Source organism: Argopecten irradians, chromosome 2 (genome assembly GCF_041381155.1).
Source record: "Argopecten irradians isolate NY chromosome 2, Ai_NY, whole genome shotgun sequence".
In the NCBI taxonomy this organism is placed as follows: domain Eukaryota; kingdom Metazoa; phylum Mollusca; class Bivalvia; order Pectinida; family Pectinidae; genus Argopecten; species Argopecten irradians.
Genome location: NC_091135.1, coordinates 22162815 through 22180371, shown reverse-complemented (window position 1 = coordinate 22180371; position 17557 = coordinate 22162815). Strand labels below are relative to the sequence as shown.

Sequence of the window (17557 nt, the reverse complement as noted above, 5' to 3'; positions counted from 1 at the left end):
TACACATACTCTTTTAGGCCTGTTGTTATATACTTTGCATTTTCAAACAACAACTGCAGCATGAAAACAAAGATGCCTCATTTTAGTGCTTATAAATCAATACCGAATGTCAATTTTCAACTTCAAACGCATATCATGTAATCGAATGACAGTTTCAATCACATAAGCATGCCAGAAGCCGGACTAATGAAATCAGATACATCATCATGAGTTTAACATCTTTAGAAATCAACATAACCCTTCCCACAAGTAATTCGACTGTTTTATATCGGAGGACGTTGATAATCACAGAAAGCTTGAAAGAGTTGTCTCCGATGATAACATCTTAAGGTACTGGTGATGCGAAGAAGTCATCAGAGGCTTGAGTTGATGGCATTTGAATCGGATGACATAACTGGATTGGGCGAGTTCATTGAATACCTATTTCCACAACTGGAAGAAACACATAGTTTGATGTCATTCTTCAATATGATTGTGCTATAAAAAGGGCAAGGCAGCTGCACAAATACGACACATTGCACATATGAAAAGTCCTTCTACAATGGCCGTGACTGTCAATATGATGTTGTACCTAATATATCTTACCTTACCGTTGTAACCTTTGTCTTGACACCATAATTAGCACCATCAATTGCGGCGCGTTTTGGACAATGTACATTTAAAACTTGTGGTTGTGCAGCATCCTAAAACCTAGGATAAAATTTGAATGATACATTGCTTCAATGGCTGCTGAAATTTAAAGCAGTTAAGGGTAGGTAACTATACTACATTATTAAGTAGTGAGTTCCGATTATCAATTACTTCCCGGGCAAAAGGGCCTGTGTAAGTCTGGTCCTCCTCCGTTTCTTATATAGCTTATTGATATTACCTCTAGTCTGTTTGATTGTGGAGAGTGAAAATAACTTATTCTTGTCTACTAAGTCTATATCATTGACTAGGTTTCTGTATAAGTTATATGTTTTAGACCTGTAACCCTCTTAGTGGCCCTATTTTGTACATTTTCTATAGCTATCTGGTCGTTCTGCAGTACTGAGGACCATACCTGGCTAGCATATTCAACCATAGGTCTAACAATTTTTGTATTGAGACGTAAATATGACAACATGCATGTTAATGTTCTGAATATTTCTGTTTTCTTTTTAACAGCTTGATAGCTATGGTCACTAATGTTAAGTTTTTCATCGAATACTACAATTTGTTTCTGGTTGCATGTTTGATATGGGGTCTTGTCCTTATGATGCTTTAGGAGATAATGTGTCAGATTGGTTATGATTGCCAATATTCATGTATCTACATTTTTTGTTGTTTAATTTCTATTTCCATTTGGTGGTAAAAACTACAATATTGTCAAGGTCAGATTTTTATAAACCTATCTCAGCATCTACCCTAAACAGTCGTATGTAAATAGTTAAATGGTGCTTGTTACTACTACTAGGTATACCGTTAATATAAATGGGACACAGAACAGTACCTAACACACTTCCCTGCATGGTGGCCCCAATTGTAACCTCAATTAGGCCGGACATTTCACCATTTACGATGACCCTTTGTTTCAGACCTATTACTAAGAATTCAGATATCCAGTTTAAGAGAATACCTGTAATTTGATAGCCTTTTTAACTTAAAAATAAATTGTTTGTGGGAAACTTTACCAAAAGTTTTGCTAAAGTCAAAGTAGATAGCATTGTTTTTTCCATTGTCAATGTATGTTGCCCAATCTTCGAAGAATTCTAAGTTTAGTTGTATAGGATTTACCGGCACGGAATCCATGCTTGTGTTCGGGAAAGAAATCGTTTTCATTTAAATAATTTCCTTGTTGCCAATAGTCCGGATGCTTTCCCTCATTTAATGACCCCTGGAACAATAGTTATTGTGGAATAGCTATTTCTTTTGTCTCGATCAAAAGTTTAGGAAAGAAAATATCGTCGAATAAGTATGCCGCTGTATCGTTCTGCTACTTATTTTACACCTATCACACTGCCATCTTTGGCTGTTTATAGTTTATATGATGGTTACTCTATCAAATCCCTTTACTATGAAGCTGTGCTTTATGACAATGCGGATGTCATGGAAACACCATTTACTTACTTTCATATCTAACAGATCATCAAAGTGATGTTCGCAAAACAAGTATTGTTATCATGGTATTGTAATTTGGCTTGTCTGATCGGTAAAGTATTAAAGTTAAAAATTAGTATCTTCGAGCTCTTCGTCGAAATCTTCAACTACTGTTGGGACTGGGGCTACTGTCGGTCACACGACCACCCTGACTACACAATCTGAGGGTAATCGTTATGACTTTACTCAATGCTAATATTTACCAATTTCTTTGAATAAAAACACATCATACCGATAATCCCAGTTCAGTGGCGTTAAACAAAATAGTAATGTTAATTTATTGTGTTGAAAAAGCCACGCTCATAAGAATATGTCATTTTTTTTAATTTTATAAAACCAGTAAAGACATGTGATAATCACGTCTTAAACTGTCGTAAAACAGTTTTAACCTTACTTACATAGGTTCTACAACAACTATCAAACCTACTGTTCCGACGCGTCCGTCAACATCCTATTCAAATCCCTCGACGTCTATTTCTTCATGAACCTCCGGTATTCATATAATATTACACTTCCAAATAATCCGTATTGGTGTAATGGATGCGAAATATTTGATGTTAAAGTAGGTAAACATTCTAAAAAGAAAGCCGTCATTTAAGTGTATCAAGTGTTTAATAAACGAATGACTGTCAAGAAAAATATGACAGTCACTGGGTTGAAGTAAAAGTAGAGTAAGGTTATAGAAATGAGTTTTGGTGTTACAACATCCATTAATGCCATATTTTATTCATGAAACAGAAACAACTACTGGCTCTACCGAAACTACATCTAGCACAGGTACAAGTACAGGTGCTACAGAGGCGACCACCCCAACACTGGAATCGACTACAATAGGTAGGTAGAAATAATAATAAATAATAAAATACAAAACCGTTTAAATTAATTTTAAAAGAAGGCAATAAAAAGAAACAATAATGATGAGAAAGGAGACTTAAAGTTTGAATAAATGTTAAGGCAATGTGTTCCGGAGCGTGTAGCGTTTTCTGTATCTTATGTAGATTTCTCAATAAATTATCATGTTAGGATCATCGCATTGTTTGATAAATTGAAGATGTTTTATACCGACAAAATACTTTTAATACAGGGTCAACAACGACAACAGTTTCCGTGCCAACTCCTTCTACATCTGAAGCACCAACAACATCCACCACAGAAGGTAAATAAGTGTTATGTATAAAATATTAAAATGTCACTCAACTTGTATAATTCATCAATCTGCCTCTTATGATCTATGAAACATAAATACGATGTAAATAATAACCATTGAACATATAATTTTAACTTGTTTGTGTCATACAGATCTTATAAAGTCGAAGTTAGCAATAACATTTAAATTAGCGTAACCTTAACCATAATATGATTTTTGCAGGATCCTCAACAACAGAACTGACACCTTCAACAACCGAAACACCAACAACGTCTATCACAACAACAGGTAATGGTTTGCATTTATAAGAAATTGAACAGTGTTGCCCATTCTTGATTTGCACTTTCCATTTCTTCGTGATGACTTTTGGAATATAAATCTAACATTTTAAAGGCAATATGAATATCTTGAATAGAATTGAATGTTATATTTTCAAAGAAACGACTGCAGTGAGTGACTAAGTTGTTAGATATGCATTGTTGTCGACGGAGTAAAATAATGGAAGACGGTTTTCTTAAAGGAAAGTTAGAGTGTAAACACTTATTGAAACATAAAGACATAAGTTCAAATAACGTATATGGTAATTTTCGTAAAAAAAACTATTTTAATGTAACATCATCACATTAATATTTGATTATATAAATCTTCCCGATTGTATGAATTTATCAAAAATAATATTAAAACATTACTTTCTGAATTAGTGTCATGTTTATTTGCAATTGTTTATATATTTTAGAGTGCTCCGCTAATATGGTCGACGGCAGTGCTCCTGAAAGTGATGTAGCACGACCTGTTGAAAACGGAAACGGGGATCCATTGTCAAATGGAGTATCTCCAATTGATAAAAACGAAGATATAATCGTAACTGTCACGATTCGTTCTCTAGAGGATATCATTGAATACAAGGACATAAGTGTCACTGTTAATGATATATCATCCGTGGAAGTTACTGTGTTGGACGAAAATGATAGTCCTGTTGGAGAATCGGTCATGGTAATATATGCTTCCAATTTACAGGAAAATGATGTTCGGTTAGCGCATCCTTTCTTAAAAACTCCTATAGTATATTCTTGTCAGATGTACATTTTTAAACCTTAATTGTTGAAAACATATGTCACAAACAATGCTCACAATAATACTTTTAGCGACAGTTGAAGGTTGAGTGATACGTAAAGAGTCTACGCTTGGCAGTAGTTTATTTAGAGTACACTCAGATAATTGTGTTATATCGCAATAACATCAGAATTTATTATAGGTAATCTTTAATGGAACCCTTGTAAAGTGACATGAAATATAAACATGATTGCGCAGTAGACTGTAGTGTTTATTATCTTTGGAAAGCAACATCAAATAAGGTGACCACCTTAAAACGTTTTAAATTGTATCAAAGTGAGAAAAATATAAAACACTGCTGCATAGTTGGTTAACAATTTACCTTTATTTTTCGTAGATGTCTACCAAGGAGCCAAATAACCCAGTAGTTATACCATTAGATGGTAGGAAGGGTGTGATATTGGTTGTTAAGTTTACACCAGATACGTCAGAAGGCACATCACCTACAGCACAGATCAATGTGATTAAGGCTTGTTACACTCCAGGTAATTAAAAACATATTTTAAGTTACAAATCAATATTTTACAAAGTTCAGACTCGTCTGTGTACAATTTTTTTTTCTATTCTGTGGATAACAATGTCCAGATAAAATTGTTATCACAATTCTAGAGTTAATATTACTTTACTATCTCATGATATGTGTCACTCAGTTTTTTTAATTCTACATTACTGATTAACATCTTATTAAATGATTTAAATTTATTTGGAAAAAACCGCATAACAGACAAATAATTATGTTGTCTTCAATGAATACATTGATGTAAAAAAATATATTACTTTATTATTACCTGATGTAAATTTTACATGTATAATGCAACCGCAATATAGAAGAATAGTTTGAAACAAAAATTGTTGCAACATGTTGAGGACACAATGTTATAATTAGCAAGTGTCCTAATATTTATATAATAATGCTGTTTTTCATATTGCAGTCACAGCGACATCGGGTTCAACAGTTTCGACTACAGTTTCAGCAACTACATCGGCAACAGGTAGACATGCATGACATATATATGTTAGAGTGTCAAATGACGTCACACAGGTATCCTGATAAATGTCAATGACAGTGTATATCCATTTGATTAATTCAACTGAGAAGATAATTGACTATATAGTTTATAAAACCATGCGTTTGATGTCCTCCAATGTTTTCCCTCCTTAAAGCCTATGCAGCTTTTTCTTATCTAGTGTATGGCAGAAAATCAAACCTTATAGGCAAATATACATCGACAAGGTTTTAAATTCTAGATAAAAATACAGTCAAGACGAGGTTATTTCTTTTGAAATCTAGATCGATCATCAAATGAAGTAGAATGCACTTACCTTGGAGTTATATACTGGTGTCAATTTATAACAATAAAATTGGAAATAGAAGGCTTTACAAGTGTTTGAAATAAACGATGTTATGTTTGTCTGATTATATGAATACTAGGTATGTCTAGATTATATTTTTTTTCACACACAAAGTGATTTTTGCAAAACAATTATTGTTATCAATAAAATCGTAACGATACATGCAATAGTAACCTATTTATATTTAATTTGTACATTAGTATCTTCGAGCTCTTCGTCGCAATCTTCAACTACTGTTGGGACTGGGGCTACTGTCGGTCACACGACCACCCTGACTACACAATCTGAGGGTAATCGTTATGACTTTACTCAATGCTAATATTTACCAATTTCTTTGAATAAAAACACATCATACCGATAATCCTAGTTCAGTGGCGATAAACAAAATAGTAGTTATTTTTTTGCGTTGAAAAAGCCACGCTCATAAGAATATGTCATTTTTTAATTTTATAAAACCAGTAAAGACATGTGATAATCACGTCTTAAACTGTCGTAAAACAGTTTTAACCTTACTTACATAGGCTCTACAACAACTACCAAACCTACTGTTCCGACGCGTCCATCAACATCCTCTTCAAATCCCTCGACGTCTATTTCTTCATCGACTTCCGGTATTCATATAATATTACACTTCCAAATAATCCGTATTGTTTTATTGGTATCAGTTAATCGGCAACTGGAATCACAAAATATTTACTATCTTATGTTAAGTGTATTTAGATTATATTGGTGTAATGGATGCGAAATATTTGATGTTAAAGTAGGTAAACATTCTAAAAAGAAAGCCGTCATTTAAATATATCAAGTGTTTAATAAACGAATGACTGTCAAGAAAAATATGACTGTCACTGGGTTGAAGTAAAAGTAGAGTAAGGTTATAGAAATGAGTTTTGGTGTTACAACATCCATTAATGCCATATTTTATCCATGAAACAGAAGCAACTACTGGCTCTACCGAAACTACATCTAGCACAGGTACAAGTACAGGTGCTACAGAGGCGACCACCCAAACAATGGAAACGACTACAATAGGTAGGTAGAAATAATAATAAATAATAAAATACAAAACCGTTTAAATTAATTTTAAAAGAAGACAACAAAAAGAAATAATAATGATGAGAAAGGAGACGTGAAGTTTGAATAAATGATAAGGCAATGTGTTCCGGAGCGTGTAGCGTTTTCTGTATCTTAAGTAGATTTCTCAATAAATTATCATGTTAGGATCATCGCATTGTTTGATAAATTGAAGATGTTTTATACCGACAAAACACTTTTAATACAGGGTCAACAACGACAACAGTTTCCGTGCCAACTCCTTCTACATCTGAAGCACCAACAACATCCACCACAGAAGGTAAATAAGTGTTATGTATAAAATATTAAAATGTCACTCTACTTGTATAATTCATCAATCTGCCTCTTATGATTTACGAAACATAAATACGATGTAAATAATAACCATTGAACATATAATTTTAACTTGTTTGTGTCATACAGATCTTATAAAGTCGAAGTTAGCAATAACATTTAAATTAGCGTAACCTTAACCCTAATATGATTTTTGCAGGATCCTCAACAACAGAACTGACACCTTCAACAACCGAAACACCAACAACGTCTATCACAACAACAGGTAATGGTTTGCATATATAAGAAATTGAACATCGTTGCCCATTATTGATTTGCACTTTCCATTTCTTCGTGTGGACTTTTGGAATATAAATCTAACGTTTTAAAGGCAATATGAATATCTTGAATAGAATTGAATGTTATTTTTACAAGGAACGACTGCAGTGAGTGACTAAGTTGTAAGATATGCATTGTTGTCGACGGAGTAAAATAATGGAAGATGGTTTTCTTAAAGGAAAGTTAGAGTGTAAACACTTATTGAAACATAAAGACATAAGTTCAAATAACGTATATGGTAATTTTCGTAAAAAAACTATTTTAATATAACATCATCACATTAATATTTGATTATATAAATCTTCCCGATTGTATGAATTTATCAAAAATAATATTAAAACATTACTTTCTGAATTAGTGTCATGTTTATTTGCAATTGTTTATATATTTTAGAGTGCTCCGCTAATATGGTCGACGGCAGTACTCCTGAAAGTGATGTAGCACGACCTGTTGAAAACGGAAACGGGGATCCATTGTCAAATGGAGTATCTCCAATTGATAAAAACGAAGATATAATCGTAACTGTCACGATTCGTTCTCTAGAGGATATCATTGAATACAAGGACATAAGTGTCACTGTTAATGATATATCATCCGTGGAAGTTACTGTGTTGGACGAAAATGATAGTCCTGTTGGAGAATCGGTCATGGTAATATATGCTTCCAATTTACAGGAAAATGATGTTCGGTATAGCGCATCCTTTCTTAAAAACTCCTATAGTATATTCTTGTCAGATGTACATTTTTAAACCTTAATTGTTGAAAACATATGTCACAAACAATGCTCACAATAATACTTTTAGCGACAGTTGAAGGTTGAGTGATACGTAAAGAGTCTACGCTTGGCATTAGTTTATTTAGAGTACACTCAGATAATTGTGTTATATCGCAATAACATCAGAATTTATTATAGGTAATCTTTAATGGAACCCTTGTAAAGTGACATGAAATATAAACATGATTGCGCAGTAGACTGTAGTGTTTATTATCTTTGGAAAGCAACATCAAATAAGGTGACCACTTAAAACGTTTTAAATTGTATCAAAGTGAGAAAAATATAAAACACTGCTGCATAGTTGGTTAACAATTTACCTTTATTTTTCGTAGATGTCTACCAAGGAGCCAAATAACCCAGTAGTTATATACCATTAGATGGTAGGAAGGGTGTGATATTGGTTGTTAAGTTTACACCAGATACGTCAGAAGGCACATCACCTACAGCACAGATCAATGTGATTAAGGCTTGTTACACTCCAGGTAATTAAAAACATATTTTAAGTTACAAATCAATATTTTACAAAGTTCAGACTCGTCTGTGTACAATTTTTTTTCTATTCTGTGGATAACAATGTCCAGATAAAATTGTTATCACAATTCTAGAGTTAATATTACTTTACTATCTCATGATATGTGTCACTCAGTTTTATTAATTCTACATTACTGATTAACATCTTATTAAATGATTTAAATTTATTTGGAAAAAACCGCATAACAGACAAATAATTATGTTGTCTTCAATGAATACATTGATGTAAAAAAATATATTACTTTATTATTACCTGATGTAAATTTTACATGTATAATGCAACCGCAATATAGAAGAATAGTTTGAAACAAAAATTGTTGCAACATGTTGAGGACACAATGTTATAATTAGCAAGTGTCCTAATATTTATATAATAATGCTGTTTTTCATATTGCAGTCACAGCGACATCGGGTTCAACAGTTTCGACTACAGTTTCAGCAACTACATCGGCAACAGGTAGACATGCATGACATATATATGTTAGAGTGTCAAATGACGTCACACAGGTATCCTGATAAATGTCAATGACAGTGTATATCCATTTGATTAATTCAACTGAGAAGATAATTGACTATATAGTTTATAAAACCATGCGTTTGATGTCCTCCAATGTTTTCCCTCCTTAAAGCCTATGCAGCTTTTTCTTATCTAGTGTATGGCAGAAAATCAAACCTTATAGGCAAATATACATCGACGACAAGGTTTTAAATTCTAGATAAAAATACAGTCAAGACGAGGTTATTTCTTTTGAAATCTAGATCGATCATCAAATGAAGTAGAATGCACTTACCTTGGAGTTATATACTGGTGTCAATTTATAACAATAAAATTGGAAATAGAAGGCTTTACAAGTGTTTGAAATAAACGATGTTATGTTTGTCTGATTATATGAATACTAGGTATGTCTAGATTATATTTTTTTTCACACACAAAGTGATTTTTGCAAAACAATTATTGTTATCAATAAAATCGTAACGATACATGCAATAGTAACCTATTTATATTTAATTTGTACATTAGTATCTTCGAGCTCTTCGTCGCAATCTTCAACTACTGTTGGGACTGGGGCTACTGTCGGTCACACGACCACCCTGACTACACAATCTGAGGGTAATCGTTATGACTTTATTCAATGCTAATATTTGCCAATTTCTTTGAATAAAAACACATCATACCGATAATCCTAGTTCAGTGGCGATAAACAAAATAGTAGTTATTTTTTTGCGTTGAAAAAGCCACGCTCATAAGAATATGTCATTTTTTAATTTTATAAAACCAGTAAAGACATGTGATAATCACGTCTTAAACTGTTCGTAAAACAGTTTTAACCTTACTTACATAGGCTCTACAACAACTACCAAACCTACTGTTCCGACGCGTCCATCAACATCCTCTTCAAATCCCTCGACGTCTATTTCTTCATCGACTTCCGGTATTCATATAATATTACACTTCCAAATAATCCGTATTGTTTTATTGGTATCAGTTAATCGGCAACTGGAATCACAAAATATTTACTATCTTATGTTAAGTGTATTTAGATTATATTGGTGTAATGGATGCGAAATATTTGATGTTAAAGTAGGTAAACATTCTAAAAAGAAAGCCGTCATTTAAATATATCAAGTGTTTAATAAACGAATGACTGTCAAGAAAAATATGACTGTCACTGGGTTGAAGTAAAAGTAGAGTAAGGTTATAGAAATGAGTTTTGGTGTTACAACATCCATTAATGCCATATTTTATCCATGAAACAGAAGCAACTACTGGCTCTACCGAAACTACATCTAGCACAGGTACAAGTACAGGTGCTACAGAGGCGACCACCCAAACAATGGAAACGACTACAATAGGTAGGTAGAAATAATAATAAATAATAAAATACAAAACCGTTTAAATTAATTTTAAAAGAAGACAACAAAAAGAAATAATAATGATGAGAAAGGAGACGTGAAGTTTGAATAAATGATAAGGCAATGTGTTCCGGAGCGTGTAGCGTTTTCTGTATCTTAAGTAGATTTCTCAATAAATTATCATGTTAGGATCATCGCATTGTTTGATAAATTGAAGATGTTTTATACCGACAAAACACTTTTAATACAGGGTCAACAACGACAACAGTTTCCGTGCCAACTCCTTCTACATCTGAAGCACCAACAACATCCACCACAGAAGGTAAATAAGTGTTATGTATAAAATATTAAAATGTCACTCTACTTGTATAATTCATCAATCTGCCTCTTATGATTTACGAAACATAAATACGATGTAAATAATAACCATTGAACATATAATTTTAACTTGTTTGTGTCATACAGATCTTATAAAGTCGAAGTTAGCAATAACATTTAAATTAGCGTAACCTTAACCCTAATATGATTTTTGCAGGATCCTCAACAACAGAACTGACACCTTCAACAACCGAAACACCAACAACGTCTATCACAACAACAGGTAATGGTTTGCATATATAAGAAATTGAACATCGTTGCCCATTATTGATTTGCACTTTCCATTTCTTCGTGTGGACTTTTGGAATATAAATCTAACGTTTTAAAGGCAATATGAATATCTTGAATAGAATTGAATGTTATTTGTACAAGGAACGACTGCAGTGAGTGACTAAGTTGTAAGATATGCATTGTTGTCGACGGAGTAAAATAATGGAAGATGATTTTCTTAAAGGAAAGTTAGAGTGTAAACACTTATTGAAACATAAAGACATAAGTTCAAATAACGTATATGGTAATTTTCGTAAAAAAACTATTTTAATATAACATCATCACATTAATATTTGATTATATAAATCTTCCCGATTGTATGAATTTATCAAAAATAATATTAAAACATTACTTTCTGAATTAGTGTCATGTTTATTTGCAATTGTTTATATATTTTAGAGTGCTCCGCTAATATGGTCGACGGCAGTACTCCTGAAAGTGATGTAGCACGACCTGTTGAAAACGGAAACGGGGATCCATTGTCAAATGGAGTATCTCCAATTGATAAAAACGAAGATATAATCGTAACTGTCACGATTCGTTCTCTAGAGGATATCATTGAATACAAGGACATAAGTGTCACTGTTAATGATATATCATCCGTGGAAGTTACTGTGTTGGACGAAAATGATAGTCCTGTTGGAGAATCGGTCATGGTAATATATGCTTCCAATTTACAGGAAAATGATGTTCGGTATAGCGCATCCTTTCTTAAAAACTCCTATAGTATATTCTTGTCAGATGTACATTTTTAAACCTTAATTGTTGAAAACATATGTCACAAACAATGCTCACAATAATACTTTTAGCGACAGTTGAAGGTTGAGTGATACGTAAAGAGTCTACGCTTGGCATTAGTTTATTTAGAGTACACTCAGATAATTGTGTTATATCGCAATAACATCAGAATTTATTATAGGTAATCTTTAATGGAACCCTTGTAAAGTGACATGAAATATAAACATGATTGCGCAGTAGACTGTAGTGTTTATTATCTTTGGAAAGCAACATCAAATAAGGTGACCACTTAAAACGTTTTAAATTGTATCAAAGTGAGAAAAATATAAAACACTGCTGCATAGTTGGTTAACAATTTACCTTTATTTTTCGTAGATGTCTACCAAGGAGCCAAATAACCCAGTAGTTATACCATTAGATGGTAGGAAGGGTGTGATATTGGTTGTTAAGTTTACACCAGATACGTCAGAAGGCACATCACCTACAGCACAGATCAATGTGATTAAGGCTTGTTACACTCCAGGTAATTAAAAACATATTTTAAGTTACAAATCAATATTTTACAAAGTTCAGACTCGTCTGTGTACAATTTTTTTTCTATTCTGTGGATAACAATGTCCAGATAAAATTGTTATCACAATTCTAGAGTTAATATTACTTTACTATCTCATGATATGTGTCACTCAGTTTTATTAATTCTACATTACTGATTAACATCTTATTAAATGATTTAAATTTATTTGGAAAAAACCGCATAACAGACAAATAATTCTGTTGTCTTCAATGAATACATTGATGTAAAAAATATATTACTTTATTATTACCTTAGGTAAATTTTACACATATAATGCAACCGCAATATAGAAGAATAGTTTGAAACAAAAATTGTTGCAACATGTTGAGGACACAATGTTATAATTAGCAAGTGTCCTAATATTTATATAATAATGCTATTTTTCATATTGCAGTCACAGCGACATCGGGTTCAACAGTTTCGACTACAGTTTCAGCAACTACATCGGCAACAGGTAGACATGCATGACAACTATATGTTAGAGTGTGGCTTCTTCGGCATTAATATCTTAGCATGGTTAAAATAGTAATGCGTTATGATTTTAGTTTTTAATGAACGGGATTGGAGTTTAACCTAACAATACAGAATTGTGAAGAATGTCAAATGACTTCACACAGGTATCCTGATAAATGTCAATGACAATGTATATCCATTTGATTAATTCAACTGAGAAGATAATTGACTATATAATGTTACACTTCCAAATAATCCGTATTGTTCTATTGGTATCAGTTAATCGACAACTTGAATCACAAAATATTTACAATCTTATGTGTATTTAGATTATATTGGTGTAATGGATGCAAAATATTTGAAGTTAAAGTAGGGAAACATTCTAAAAAGAAAGCCGTCATTTAAATGTATTACATTTATGTAAGTGTTTAATAAACGAATGACTGTCAAGAAAAATATGACAGTCACTGGGTTGAAGTAAAAGTAGAGTAAGGTTATAGAAATGAGTTTTGGTGTTACAACATCCATTAATGCCATATTTTATCCATGAAACAGAAACAACTACTGGCTCTACCGGAACTACATCTAGCACAGGTACAAGTACAGGTGCTACAGAGGCAACCACCCCAACAATGGAAACTACTGCAAGAGGTGGGTAGAAATAATAATAAATAAATAAATACAAAACCGTTTAAATTGGTTTTAAAATAAGGCAACAAAAAGAAATAATAATGATGAGAAAGGAGACGTGAAGTTTGAATAAATGATAAGGCAATGTGTTCCGGAGCGTGTAGCGTTTTCTGTATCTTAAGTAGATTTCTCAATAAATTATTATGTTAGGATCATCACATTGTTTGATAGATTGAAGATGTTTTATACCGACAAAATACTTTTAATACAGGGTCAACAACGACAACAGTTTCCGTGCCAACTCCTTCTACATCTGAAGCACCAACAACATCCACCACAGAAGGTAAATAAGTGTTATGTATAAAATATTAAAATGTCTCTCAACATGTATAATTCATCAATCTGCCTCTTATGATCTATGAAACATAAATACGATGTAAATAATAAGCATTGAACATATAATTTTAACTTGTTTGTGTCATACATATCTCATAAAGTCTAAGTTAGCAATAACATTTAAATTAGCGTAACTTTAACCCTAATATGATTTTTGCAGGATCCTCAACAACAGAACTGACACCTTCAACAACCGGAACACCAACAACGTCTATCACAACAACAGGTAATGGTTTGCATATATAAGAAATTGAACATCGTTGCCCATTATTGATTTGTACTTTCCATTTCTTCGTGTGGACTTTTGGAATATAAATCTAACATTTTAAAGGCAATATGAATATCTTGAATAGAATTGAATGTTATTTTTACAAGGAACGACTGCAGTGAGTGACTAAGTTGTAAGATATGCATTGTTGTCGACGGAGTAAAATAATGGAAGATGGTTTTCTTAAAGGAAAGTTAGAGTGTAAACACTTATTGAAACATAAAGACATAAGTTCAAATAACGTATATGGTAATTTTCGTAAAAAAACTATTTTAATGTAACATCATCACATTAATATTTGATTATATAAATCTTCCCGATTGTATGAATTTATCAAAAATAATATTAAAACATTACTTTCTGAATTAGTGTCATGTTTATTTACAATTGTTTATATATTTTAGAGTGCTCCGCTAATATGGTCGACGGCAGTACTCCTGAAAGTGATGTAGCACGACCTGTTGAAAACGGAAACGGGGATCCATTGTCAAATGGAGTATCTCCAATTGATAAAAACGAAGATATAATCGTAACTGTCACGATTCGTTCTCTAGAGGATATCATTGAATACAAGGACATAAGTGTCACTGTTAATGATATATCATCCGTGGAAGTTACTGTGTTGGACGAAAATGATAGTCCTGTTGGAGAATCGGTCATGGTAATATATGCTTCCAATTTACAGGAAAATGATGTTCGGTATAGCGCATCCTTTCTTAAAAACTCCTATAGTATATTCTTGTCAGATGTACATTTTTAAACCTAAATTGTTGAAAACATATGTCACAAACAATGCTCACAATAATACTTTTAGCGACAGTTGAAGGTTGAGTGATACGTAAAGAGTCTACGCTTGGCATTAGTTTATTTAGAGTACACTCAGATAATTGTGTTATATCGCAATAACATCAAAATTTATTATAGGTAATCTTTAATGGAACCCTTGTAAAGTGACATGAAATATAAACATGATTGCGCAGTAGACTGTAGTGTTTATTATCTTTGGAAAGCAACATCAAATAAGGTGACCACTAAAAACGTTTTAAATTGTATCAAAGTGAGAAAAATATAAAACACTGCTGCATAGTTGGTTAACAATTTACCTTTATTTTTCGTAGATGTCTACCAAGGAGCCAAATAACCCAGTAGTTATACCATTAGATGGTAGGAAGGGTGTGATATTGGTTGTTAAGTTTACACCAGATACGTCAGAAGGCACATCACCTACAGCACAGATCAATGTGATTAAGGCTTGTTACACTCCAGGTAATTAAAAACATATTTTAAGTTACAAATCAATATTTTACAAAGTTCAGACTCGTCTGTGTACAATTTTTTTTCTATTCTGTGGATAACAATGTCCAGATAAAATTGTTATCACAATTCTAGAGTTAATATTACTTTACTATCTCATGATATGTGTCACTCAGTTTTATTAATTCTACATTACTGATTAACATCTTATTAAATGATTTAAATTTATTTGGAAAAAACCGCATAACAGACAAATAATTATGTTGTCTTCAATGAATACATTGATGTAAAAAAATATATTACTTTATTATTACCTGATGTAAATTTTACATGTATAATGCAACCGCAATATAGAAGAATAGTTTGAAACAAAAATTGTTGCAACATGTTGAGGACACAATGTTATAATTAGCAAGTGTCCTAATATTTATATAATAATGCTGTTTTTCATATTGCAGTCACAGCGACATCGGGTTCAACAGTTTCGACTACAGTTTCAGCAACTACATCGGCAACAGGTAGACATGCATGACAACTATATGTTAGAGTGTGGCTTCTTCGGCATTAATATCTTAGCATGGTTAAAATAGTAATGCGTTATGATTTTAGTTTTTAATGAACGGGATTGGAGTTTAACCTAACAATACAGAATTGTGAAGAATGTCAAATGACTTCACACAGGTATCCTGATAAATGTCAATGACAATGTATATCCATTTGATTAATTCAACTGAGAAGATAATTGACTATATAATGTTACACTTCCAAATAATCCGTATTGTTCTATTGGTATCAGTTAATCGACAACTTGAATCACAAAATATTTACAATCTTATGTTATGTGTATTTAGATTATATTGGTGTAATGGATGCAAAATATTTGAAGTTAAAGTAGGGAAACATTCTAAAAAGAAAGCCGTCATTTAAATGTATTACATTTATGTAAGTGTTTAATAAACGAATGACTGTCAAGAAAAATATGACAGTCACTGGGTTGAAGTAAAAGTAGAGTAAGGTTATAGAAATGAGTTTTGGTGTTACAACATCCATTAATGCCATATTTTATCCATGAAACAGAAACAACTACTGGCTCTACCGGAACTACATCTAGCACAGGTACAAGTACAGGTGCTACAGAGGCAACCACCCCAACAATGGAAACTACTGCAAGAGGTGGGTAGAAATAATAATAAATAAATAAATACAAAACCGTTTAAATTGGTTTTAAAATAAGGCAACAAAAAGAAATAATAATGATGAGAAAGGAGACGTGAAGTTTGAATAAATGATAAGGCAATGTGTTCCGGAGCGTGTAGCGTTTTTCTGTATCTTAAGTAGATTTCTCAATAAATTATTATGTTAGGATCATCGCATTGTTTGATAGATTGAAGATGTTTTATACCGACAAAATACTTTTAATACAGGGTCAACAACGACAACAGTTTCCGTGCCAACTCCTTCTACATCTGAAGCACCAACAACATCCACCACAGAAGGTAAATAAGTGTTATGTATAAAATATTAAAATGTCTCTCAAACATGTATAATTCATCAATCTGCCTCTTATGATCTATGAAACATAAATACGATGTAAATAATAAGCATTGAACATATAATTTTAACTTGTTTGTGTCATACATATCTCATAAAGTCTAAGTTAGCAATAACATTTAAATTAGCGTAACTTTAACCCTAATAGATTTTTGCAGGATCCTCAACAACAGAACTGACACCTTCAACAACCGAAACACCAACAACGTCTATCACAACAACAGGTAATGGTTTGCATATATAAGAAATTGAACATCGTTGCCCATTATTGATTTGCACTTTCCATTTCTTCGTGTGGACTTTTGGAATATAAAATCTAACATTTTAAAGGCAATATGAATATCTTGAATAGAATTGAATGTTATTTTTACAAGGAACGACTGCAGTGAGTGACTAAGTTGTAAGATATGCATTGTTGTCGACGGAGTAAAATATAATGGAAGATGGTTTTCTTAAAGGAAAGTTAGA

The 17557-nt window shown here is 32.4% G+C and overlaps 1 protein-coding gene across 1 annotated transcript in view; it reads left to right on the top strand.

Annotated features, from left to right (window-relative positions):
* LOC138316510 (mucin-2-like) overlaps nucleotides 1-17557 on the top strand; it is a 40323-nt gene that overhangs the window by 18044 nt on the left and 4722 nt on the right. Inside the window, exons 17-42 of the mRNA XM_069258199.1 lie at nucleotides 2857-2952; nucleotides 3203-3274; nucleotides 3488-3553; nucleotides 4002-4258; nucleotides 4716-4863; nucleotides 5311-5370; nucleotides 5932-6021; nucleotides 6253-6342; nucleotides 9121-9180; nucleotides 9745-9834; nucleotides 10067-10156; nucleotides 10482-10577; nucleotides 10828-10899; nucleotides 11113-11178; nucleotides 11625-11881; nucleotides 12339-12486; nucleotides 12932-12991; nucleotides 13546-13641; nucleotides 13892-13963; nucleotides 14177-14242; nucleotides 14689-14945; nucleotides 15403-15550; nucleotides 15997-16056; nucleotides 16616-16711; nucleotides 16963-17034; nucleotides 17248-17313. Of these exons, the coding sequence (XP_069114300.1) occupies nucleotides 2857-2952; nucleotides 3203-3274; nucleotides 3488-3553; nucleotides 4002-4258; nucleotides 4716-4863; nucleotides 5311-5370; nucleotides 5932-6021; nucleotides 6253-6342; nucleotides 9121-9180; nucleotides 9745-9834; nucleotides 10067-10156; nucleotides 10482-10577; nucleotides 10828-10899; nucleotides 11113-11178; nucleotides 11625-11881; nucleotides 12339-12486; nucleotides 12932-12991; nucleotides 13546-13641; nucleotides 13892-13963; nucleotides 14177-14242; nucleotides 14689-14945; nucleotides 15403-15550; nucleotides 15997-16056; nucleotides 16616-16711; nucleotides 16963-17034; nucleotides 17248-17313 (2751 nt within the window). The remainder of the gene's footprint in view (nucleotides 1-2856; nucleotides 2953-3202; nucleotides 3275-3487; nucleotides 3554-4001; nucleotides 4259-4715; nucleotides 4864-5310; nucleotides 5371-5931; nucleotides 6022-6252; nucleotides 6343-9120; nucleotides 9181-9744; nucleotides 9835-10066; nucleotides 10157-10481; nucleotides 10578-10827; nucleotides 10900-11112; nucleotides 11179-11624; nucleotides 11882-12338; nucleotides 12487-12931; nucleotides 12992-13545; nucleotides 13642-13891; nucleotides 13964-14176; nucleotides 14243-14688; nucleotides 14946-15402; nucleotides 15551-15996; nucleotides 16057-16615; nucleotides 16712-16962; nucleotides 17035-17247; nucleotides 17314-17557) is intronic.